This window comes from Branchiostoma lanceolatum, chromosome 16 (assembly GCF_035083965.1).
Source record: "Branchiostoma lanceolatum isolate klBraLanc5 chromosome 16, klBraLanc5.hap2, whole genome shotgun sequence".
Classification (NCBI taxonomy): domain Eukaryota; kingdom Metazoa; phylum Chordata; class Leptocardii; order Amphioxiformes; family Branchiostomatidae; genus Branchiostoma; species Branchiostoma lanceolatum.
The window spans coordinates 924,020-934,216 of NC_089737.1; the positions used below are offsets into that span (position 1 = coordinate 924,020).

General features: G+C 42.4%; 1 protein-coding gene and 1 long non-coding RNA gene across 3 annotated transcripts; one reads left to right on the forward strand and one right to left on the reverse strand.

Annotated features, from left to right (window-relative positions):
* The first annotated feature begins 532 nt into the window (after nucleotides 1-532).
* On the forward strand, nucleotides 533-1,567 carry LOC136422134 (uncharacterized). The gene is made up of 3 exons (XM_066409781.1): nucleotides 533-792; nucleotides 848-1,026; nucleotides 1,506-1,567. The coding sequence occupies exons 1-3, from the start codon at nucleotides 533-535 to the stop codon at nucleotides 1,565-1,567; spliced, it is 501 nt and encodes a 166-aa protein (XP_066265878.1).
* A 3,029-nt stretch (nucleotides 1,568-4,596) lies between these two features.
* LOC136421825 (uncharacterized) lies at nucleotides 4,597-8,995 on the reverse strand. 2 transcript variants are annotated; one of them, XR_010753518.1, is made up of 3 exons: nucleotides 6,143-8,995; nucleotides 5,185-5,293; nucleotides 4,597-4,952 (listed from the first exon to the last, which is right to left on the reverse strand). It is a non-coding gene; the product is annotated as an uncharacterized lncRNA (long non-coding RNA). The 2 variants fall into 2 exon arrangements; XR_010753517.1 differs by having other exon boundaries at nucleotides 5,185-5,296; nucleotides 6,143-8,994.
* Between the last annotated feature and the right edge of the window lie 1,202 nt (nucleotides 8,996-10,197).

Here is a 10,197-nt window from a genome sequence, read left to right on the forward strand (position 1 = left end):
GGTAGCGTTTGCTAGGTTGCGTGTGGTGATACACGTTGTCAATTTTACAATGTAACAGTGACTATACGATCACAGCAAGTAGAGAAAAATTCTACCCTATATCTGCTTACGACATTGGGCGACAGCGGACCGCGCTTTAAGCATGGCCTCTATGGGAGGGCAGTTCCACTTGCGCGTCAAAATAGGGGTGCAATTATGACATTGAATTGACGGTAAAAGCAGTTATGGTGTAACAAAGACATCGTGCATCACCACGCTCAACTTAGCAAACGATATGCCAAGTTACACACCAATGCGACGACGGGAGTTCTAGCTGCGAAGGCGCAAACAAAAGCATTTCCAATACTCCCGTCAGGAGGTCGTCTTCCTTCCCGGAGTAACAAGATCAGAGAAGGCAAAGGCACAGGAAGCATACACAGCTGCGGACAAGGCGGTTTAAAAGAGCATTAAAAAGGACAAGGGAGACCACTTCGAGGACTTAGCTAAGCAGTCAGAGGAGGCAGCGGGGAAAGGAAACCTAAGGGACCTGAACATGACGACAAGGAAGTTAGCTGGCGAATTTCAGCAAGTGGACAAACCTTTTAAGGACAAGGATGGCAACACCCTCGCAACAACACAAGAACAACTGAGAAGATGGGCAGAACACTTTAATGAGCTGTTATACAGACGAACCCCAGAAGCACCCCCAGACTGTGCAGACATCCCACCTGCAGACTCAGAACTACCAATCAACGTTGGAAAACCTGCAAAAGTGGAGATCAAGAAGGCCATCATGTCTCTAAGGAACGGGAAGTCAGCAAGACCAGATGAAGTTTGTTTATTTGTTTGTTTATTTTTATATATCCAGGGGGCTACATATCGCCTGTAATGGCGTTTTTCAAGGACCACCAGCATCCCTGAAAGCAGACATAGTGAGCTCAGTCAACATGCTGCATAGTCTTATCAGTAGGATATGGGATGAGGAACAGGTTCCCGCGGGGTGGAGAGAGGGAATACTGGTCAAGCTACCGAAGAAGAGGGGTCTCAGTAATTATCTTCGCCGAGAAGATCATGTTTTCGGTTACGCCAGCTGTGGGGTGGCTCTGTATGTTTGTCAAGAGCATAACTCGAGGTACCTTCGATGGATCTTCATGATTTTCGGTAGGTGTGTAGTGGTTGTGCAAAGAAAGGTCAAGTTCGAAAATGGTTTACCTGGCGTTTTCTTACAGTACTGCAGTTGACTTTGTATGTTTATGCGTTTGTAAGTAGGCAAGAAAACTGACGGAAACGTTAATGGACCTTTATGATTTTTTGGTAGGTGAATAGCAGTTGTTGGAACGGAGGTCAAGTTCAAAAAAGTACCCCTGGCATTTTTCGTCGGTACTGCAGCGGGCTGTATATGTGTGTGAGTTTGTATGTTTACAACCTAACTCGAGAAGCTGTTGATGGTTCTGCATGATATCTAGTGAATGCGTAGGGTTTACAAAAAGTGTAATAACTATAGGGGGATTATGCTTCCTCAACAGCAGGTAAAGTCTTCAACAGAATTTTCCTGGAGAAAATGAGGAATGCAGTGGATATCAAGTAAAGAGATTAGCAGGTAGGCTTTCGCAAGAATAGGTCCTGTACTGACCAGATTGCCACCCTACGGATCATAATAGAGCAGTCACTGGAATGGAACTCTCCTCTTTACATTAATTTCATAGACTACGAGAAAGCTTTTGATAGCATAGACAGAGCCACCTTGTGGAAGATGCTAAGACACTACGGAATACCAGAAAAGTTCATGTCTTTAATTCGGAGTACATACAAGGAAATGACATGCAGAGTAGCCCATGCAGGACAGCTGTCGAAAAGCTTTGAAGTTAAGACAGGAGTACGGCAGGGGTGCTTGCTGTCCTCCTAGCTGGTTATAGACCGATCCGGTCGAACACCATATCGAACGAATAGAAGACCCTGTTCTATTCAGAACACCTCCGTCGAAAACAGCGTTGGCGGGGTAGAAATGGCACGTGTAAAGCAGGGTACGTATATCTGGGACAGGTTTTCCACTGTATTGGTTGAATGCATGCTCAGAACAAAAACGAATTTAGAAAGAAAATAGATCGGGCACTCAAGGAGAGGAAGCTTGTACCACATGCTGACTACTACAAAGTCCGCAAGCGCAGAGTTTCGTCTCTTCCGTTACTGGTGTGTGAAACTGGTTAACTTGAAAGTGAACAGGGAAGTAAAAGAAGGCATTTTAATTCTCAGTTACTAAATACCATGCAGCTGTTATGCATGCAGTCAATACAGTGGGAACCCTGTCACAGATATATGAACCCTCTTTTACTCGTGCATCGGCTGTTTGGCAGAAACTGGGCGCTGATGCCCACCGACAAGGGAAAGCTATGCGGCGCATACCGCTTTAACATTGACCGAAAACATTGCGCTCTCACCGCAACTACATCTACCCCCTCCTTAAACAACTCTACCCGGGGGATACAGCCTTCAACAAGGTAGACATAGCATTCTTATTTGGCCCGCTCTGAAAGGGTTTCAGTGCCAAAAGCTAAACCGAAGTCAGTGGCATTATTTTCAACCTAGCCGCGTCGGCCATGTTTGGTCCGTCAAACCCTGTTTTTGACGGAGGTGTTGTCAGGGGGCGTGGCTTTGGGATCGGTCTATTGACTGGATCATGAGGACAACTACAAGAGGGAAGAAGAATGGGATCCAGTGGACACTCTGGACACAGCTAGTATTTGTCCATAGGTATGGGCTCAACATATTGTTATGTTGCATATTGTTTTTGTTCACGTTCTTCTCCTCCTGCCCTATCTTCAAATGGATTCAACTCCGCCATTTTTTAACCAACTAACCTGAAATTTGGCATGGAGGTAAACATGGCAAATGCCCTCAGGCAATTTTTCATTTTTTTTTTCCAAAACAGGCCTTAAAAACATTTTTATGGAGTTTTTGGGGGGCATTTTTAGGCAAAAACTACATTTTGGGCTCCTGTGCCCTGGTATTACAAGCAAATGACCTGAAATTCGGTACAAGGGTGCCTTGAACATGTCCCTACAGGAATTCAATGACATTTCCGGTGTATATCACTTCAAAATGCTTCATTTTGGGGACTTTTGGTTCTATTGTCAGACCAAAAACGGGCCAAAACTGCTGTCCCCATTCCATGTTCTATCTAAAGTACCGTGCGGTTCCATTTGCTGTTGGCCAAAGAATCAAGTTCTATCTCAGGTTCCGTGCGTTCTATTTGCTGCTGGCTAAAGTACACGTGTTCTATTCAGGTTACCTGAGGTCATGTTACAGGAAAACATGCAAGCCTTTGCAGTAAGAAGTTGCTTAACTATGCGGAAGGCTCTTGGTGAACTTGTAGAGAGGATTTTTTGGCACAGGTGATTTTGGAACAGTTAATTTATGCATGGAGAGGGAGATGGGCAAAGTATGTTGCTCTCACAAATGTTTCCTTTCTACGTGTAGTTAATATTTCGATTTGCCCAGGTGTTATTTTGGGCAACTCACTTCTTCATTGGGGAGGAGAATGGGCGAAACATGCTGTATTTGCTCAGGGGCAAATGACGGCCTTTCTAGTTTTTGGCGACGCCTCAGGGGCGGAGCCTATTGTATAGTACTGCTTTCGGTTTGCCAAATATTCTAGGATTTCCGCGAACGCATTCCCTAGGGAATTAGTTTTTGGCAACGCCTTGCAGGTATGGCCTTTTCTATAGCAAGGACGAATGCCACTGCGTACGGCATAGAAAATGCGCTAGTTATAGTATACACTTTTACAGCTGTTTATCGATGTTTGAAATAAACTTTCTGGATGTTGCAATATATACCTATACATCACAGCTGTTCCTCAATGTCTTAAACGTTTTTGGTTTTTGTTATCATGAATGACATGCTTAGACTGGCTCTTCTTTTATTGTCATGAGAAAGTTTGATTTTGAAAGGTAAATAAGTCACAGCTTTAAAGAAGATGTCCAGATTTTTGCAAAAAGCAGCAACAACAATATGTCACTGCTTTTGATTGATTTTTCTTAGAAGCTTTGCTTCATTCAATAGAAAAATTAAATGCTTGACATGTTACCAACGCATAATTCGAGTTATTTAAGCTGCATCTTTGAAGCTTCGAAAGACTAACATAGTAAGAATAAAGAAAGGACACAGAGACAAGGCTTTCCGTACACTTGGCACAGGAGACTTTAAAGACGGACTGACTATGACTACGTGATACTGGCTATGCAGACATCAGTTTCCGTATCTTCTTGCAAGTTGGTGAGAGCGTGCAATCGTATCACAGCTTTCATGCACACTGATTATTACAATATTCGTTTGGGGTTTTCAATTGAATTTTTGTACATCCACCCCTAGCCTGTGTTTACAGAAGCTCTCCCTGGGGGAGGTTAATGACCCCCTCTTGGGAGCGGTATCGTCGGGCCGGCCGCTAGGAGCGCGAAGTAGTCAGGCTACATCCACCCCAGGTTTGTTTAGAACCGTCATCGGCCAGGTTAATAGCCTTGTGTACGATTTTGATATGCATATACAATAGATTACTATATACACACAATATGAATAATGAAATAGACAATATATTAGTATATCCGTGGAATAAACATGTTCAAGTCAGTCCGTAATATTTATTTCTAACTGGCGTCAGGTTTTGTCTCGCTGTAGCAACGGTTGTAGCAACGCAATCTATTGGCTTCACATCGTGGCTCCGCTACAGATCTGGTTCTTTCTCGTTCCCTTCTTTTTGTCGACGACGCTTGTTGTGTGGCTCCCCTCGCGATCGGTCCCGACGTTACGGACGCACGCACGGACGTCTGTTATGGATTCCCCTAGGGATGCAGCTCGTCTCACCGACATCCAGTAGAAGGTCTTGATCTGCCGACCTCCCCTACAGCGGTATCTCTGTGTAGAATGTGGCAGGAACATCTCGTCGTCATCGCTCTCGTCCCGTAAGCTAGGTCGGCCTGTGCAAGTATAAAGACGGAAACAGTCGGTGGAGCTGGCGACCACAGCGGTTTGATCTGATTTCTAGCTACCAAAATCAGTTAACATACTGTTTAAAAGAAGCTATGGCAGCCATCCTTAGTATCCCTACAAATATTCCATTGTGTGAAACCGTCAAATTATGAAATCTTTATAACTCTATCGGCTCTTATATGCTTATGAAATCACAATAATGGACTATTCCAAAATTACCCAAATAAATTTTCATCGTCGTTGTTCGGCTGCATGTGTTTTACGTGAACTAAGTCGCCATTTAGATGGTCGTCACAGCACTTATGTTGCAGAATCTTACATTCAGGAGCTGCTGTAGAAAAAAAAACACAGCGAACAAAGATTAATATTGCAATACTTTGCAATTCTTTTGTCTTTATTGCCTATACATACCAAACAGAAAACACTGTAGAACACCGTGTAACCAACCAGTTCCTAGAAATTTTCTTCCATGACAACCATATTCAACATGTAAACATGTATGGATGTCTATCAGTTTTATCTAGATAAAATTTCTACGTTGCGTTGTTGAACTCTACACTTGAAAGCATCTCCAATACAAAGGCTAGACACGTCCTTTATATTGAACATGTTAAAATTAATTTGTCTGCTAGAAGTTTCTCGTTATACGTGATCTTATCCACTTACACAAATAAATAAACAATATTTCTGCAACTTCAAAAAATCAATGCACATCCACTATCCATGGGTTACTGAACTGTTGCCATATTAGGATATTTGTGTCGGCTGAGATATAAACAGGATATCTATGAATCTGTAAGTTTGCAAGAAATATCTCAATGTCGAAAAGATCAAGACAGTCATCACCTCTCTTTTAAATCGTATTAGAAGTTTGCACAAATTAAACGACAGGCGAAGAAACCATTTCTTGGCAGGTAAAATCTAACACGGTAAAATTCAAACGAATTATAATTAGGTATATGGTGGACAAAGGGTGCTACCAAATCAGTTTTCCACTACGCAGTGTGCAAGGCATTTAGAAGGCATGTCATTTGTAACCACTGTGTTCGAAAATAGAATTAATGTAGACTGTTATTACTCCACGAAATAACGGGGTGATCAAACACAGAAACGGAGTCTATGTGTGTACAGAAACATATGCGCCGTGCAAAAGGTTGAGACCTAAAATTGTACTGACCTTTTGACCGCTGTCTTCGCTGTCGGTCTGTCCAGCTCTTTGTCGAAAAGGTGTGGGCCGTTTACTGGCCTTTTCCTCGGCTTCATACGGCTGGTGGTCGATATTAAGTCCACGGATGCCGCAGGTCCCCGCCTTTTCTTCTCATCTTTGCTATCTTGAGAAGTGCCGAGCCACTAGGCCTTCCCCTTTTTGTTCTTGGTGGCCTGGTTTTCGGAATCAAACCCAGAGTGACGATGGATTTTGAACAATGGATCAAACTTCACAATGGCCACATGGCATCCTAAAAGCTTGATTAATTGGTCAACCGCCGTCGGCTCTGCCCTGTTGCGTGCTGCTGGTCAGCGGTTGGTTACGCCCTGCTGTGAGTTACGCCCCGCTGTCGACAGTTGGTTGCGCCCTGCTGTGAGTTACGCCCCGCTGCCGGCGATTGGTTGCGCCCTGCTGTGAGTTACGCCCCGCTGTGGCCGATTGGTTGCGCCCTGCTGTGGGCGGTCTAGAAAGTCCCGCCCTAATACTAGTATCCCACCTGGATGCCAGATGGTAATACACACAAAGACCGAGAGAGAAACACATGTTCCGCTTTCAAACCAAAGGTCTAACTGAAGGGATTTGTACTAAAAGAATCATTGCAATCCGCTGACATGTTGTCATGTCCTGGAGCTAGCTCAGTAGCTGGCCTGTTCAGGTCCTGAAAGAATTCTGGCATCCAGGCTATATAGGAATGTTTTCTTTTTGCATACCCCAACCGGTTTTTGTTGTGTTTCTAATGCCGTGTAGTAAGTGTGTGTCTGTGTTCTTCCACATACTAGTTCACATTCTGGCAAACATAACTCATGACATGCAAAAAGCTACGGATAAAGCACGTTGAAATTATTAACCTTTCTCCACAATCTCTCTGTTGATGTTGGTAAGCTAAGATCATATAGACATCTCAAATCTGTGTGCGCCATGGAGTATTATCTACAAAGCAAAGACTTGGACATAAAATCATCTATATATAAACGCAGAGTAAGCGCATATACATTAGAAGTAGAAAGAGGTAGATACAGACGGTTACCTGTTAACGAGAGAATATGTGAACAATGCACAGGAAAAGCGGTGGAAGATGAAATGCACTTTATTTGCCATTTGTTATTTCTTCCGTGAACGTTTCTGCTTCTTTTATTGCGTTCTGTTGGTATGTGGTCTTACAAACAGGTAGCACACGGAGGATTTCAGGCCGCAACAGCCAAAAGATATTCTGGTGCGGAAACAGTAAAACTTCAGAAAAGTGTTATGGAATTCGTTCATAGCAGAGGCACAGAAAAGTTCTTTACTACAGAGCACTGTGCATGTTTTGATAGACAAGTTCTGTAACCAAGAACTTTTAAGAGGGCATTGTCATAATTGGTTTCCGTAATGAGAGTTGGACTTAAAAACGCACATGTAGTGAATAGATAGCAAATATAGAAAATATTTTATCCTCCTATGGAACTAAAGTTGAGTGCGCACATGTGCTTGTACGCGAAAGTTTGTACATATCCCTCCGCCGCTGGAGTCAGCTGTATTAAATGCAGTGCTATTAGTATACCATTGAATAAATGACAGAAAAATAAACGTCACCGAGAATGTTATGCTTTGGGTAGCCTTTATACGTATGTATGTAAGTATGTGTGTATGTATGTGTTTGTGAACAGCATACTTGGGACAAGTTCTGTTATTTGAGTGAACTGGAACATAGGGCTTACGGAACGTTGGGATTTCCGTTGAGTGAACTGGAACATAGAGATTTCGGAACATAATAATTTCGGAACATAGGGCGGTCACCGATGTAAACATGCAGGTCTTGAAGACTAAGTCATCGATCTCAGTATGAGTGTATAACGTTACAGCACGATAGATTATGAAAAAGTTGTGTTACCAACCGATTAAAATTTGTCACAAACTGATGCCAAAGTTGAGCCTTTGCTTTTTTTATTACCTGTTTGGCAAGCGATTTAATTCTGTAAAAGGAAACAGTAATTTTTCAAGGAACTTACCACGAGGGGGCAGATCTATGAGATCGACGCCATCGGTGGCTTCTGTGTCGCTCCCGGTGGCATCAGGGTGGGCTGGCTACTTCATTTGAGCTTGGAGTATGCATGCTAAAATGTTCTGAGTGGACGAAACTTCAAGACCTGACCTATGTGAAAATGTAAGCGACTAAGCGTTTGGGACGCCGTTCCAAACGGGCAAGGCGCGTTTTTGGCCGCCTCGTCCTCGTCGGACTAAGGCCAAGAGTATATACGTACACATATATATATATCTCCTTCGTCTTTTATCTCTTAGTCTACTGATATTTGAACGTTGGGGCACCACACAAGATCTGGCAACTAGTTTTCTTCACCCTTCTCGATTTTCTCCGATACCATCCTCCCATCTTTTCCGTTGTCTACTCTCCGTTCTTCCTCACTGGACGATTTCTTGCATTATAGCTCATGGCTACTCCCGATAACTCAGTGACACGTGGCCGTACCACTTCAGTTTCCTTTTCTTTATTGACATTCACTGTGTTAAGAAGGTCTCCGTACATTTGCAGTGCTACATGGTTGCGTACGAAGCAGGGACAGTATCAGGAAGATAATATGCATGTGTTTTACCTTTGCCAAAAAGATTATGTTTCTGATGGCGTTTGCAAGTCTGTGTGTACGTGTGTGTGTGTGCGTGTACATGTGTTGATGAACAGCATAACTCGAAAAGGCTGAGATGGATTGGATTGATAACTGGTACGGGGTGGGTCTTGATGAGACGTGCACATGATTATTATCTCCATGAAAAATGGAGATATATTATCTCCATAAAAAATGGAGATATATTATCCCCATAAAAAATGAGATATAGTATATATAGAACTTCCGTTTTTCTATCTTTTGACCTGGACATGCTATGGTCCTGATTATTTGGTGGCAGATAGCTTGTGAAGTAATGAAGAATTGGGGTAGGCGTTGGCCCCCTAGCAGCTTGCCCTAGAACTGCAGGGGCGTTATTGTGAAAATCTTCTAAGGAGAATAACTGAACAAAGGAACGACGGATTTCTATGATATTTAGTATGCAGGTAGCTTGATAACTAATGGGAAAAATCTATATTTGCAGTGTTTTCTCAAACACTCAAGACTCAAATACATGTAACGTATGTAGTTTATGGCAAGTGGAACATCAATAAATTATCGATTATGCAAATAAATTCCTAATTTGCATAATCAATGTAAAAACGCCATTAGCCATCTAAGTGGTAATTGATAGGACTGTCAATATTGCGACATGTGTAAGTTAGTTACAGGTGTTCATGACCAAACATGCATTATGTAAATGTGTAAGTCATTTGCCTAAACAGAATAGTTCATGGAGATATGAAGCCTCCGGACTCCTGTTGCGATTTGTAACGGTACTACAGCGTAACGTCTACATGTAGTTTTGAAATCACGTGCTCTTGACATGCCATGGTCGTGATTTTTGAGTGCTATATAGCTCATAGCCGACTTTGAAAGAAAACAACTCTGCGTATCCATGCTTTCTGGTATGAAGATAGTTCAAATGATGTTTTAGTTCATTATGTTGTGATTATGCATTTCAGAATCTAATTTGCATGATTACTGAGAAACTTTACAAACCCGCTGCGTTCAATGATTGGACCATCCAAACATGTGATATGTTACTGAGAAAGATAGGGACATGTATAGATGCAAGATTATCACAGTGGAGACTTAATTTGCATAATTAAGTTGAAAATACTATTGTTCCATATTTCTAATTAACGAAAACTTTATATTTGTGGCACTTGAATGTTTGGTGAAGGCTAACATAGTAAGATATAAATCATGCAAATGAGGACCTACTTTGCATAATCCTCACGTCGCCGGTGTGTTTTTTAAACACCACTCTTGTTGTACATGTTCTTCTTCTTCTCCTCCTCCTGACAAATCTTCAAATGGATTCAACTCCGCCATTTTTTAACCAACCGACCTGAAATTTGGTATGGAGGTAAAGATGGCAAATACCCCCAGACTTTTTTAACTGTTTTGAAACAGGCCTTAAAA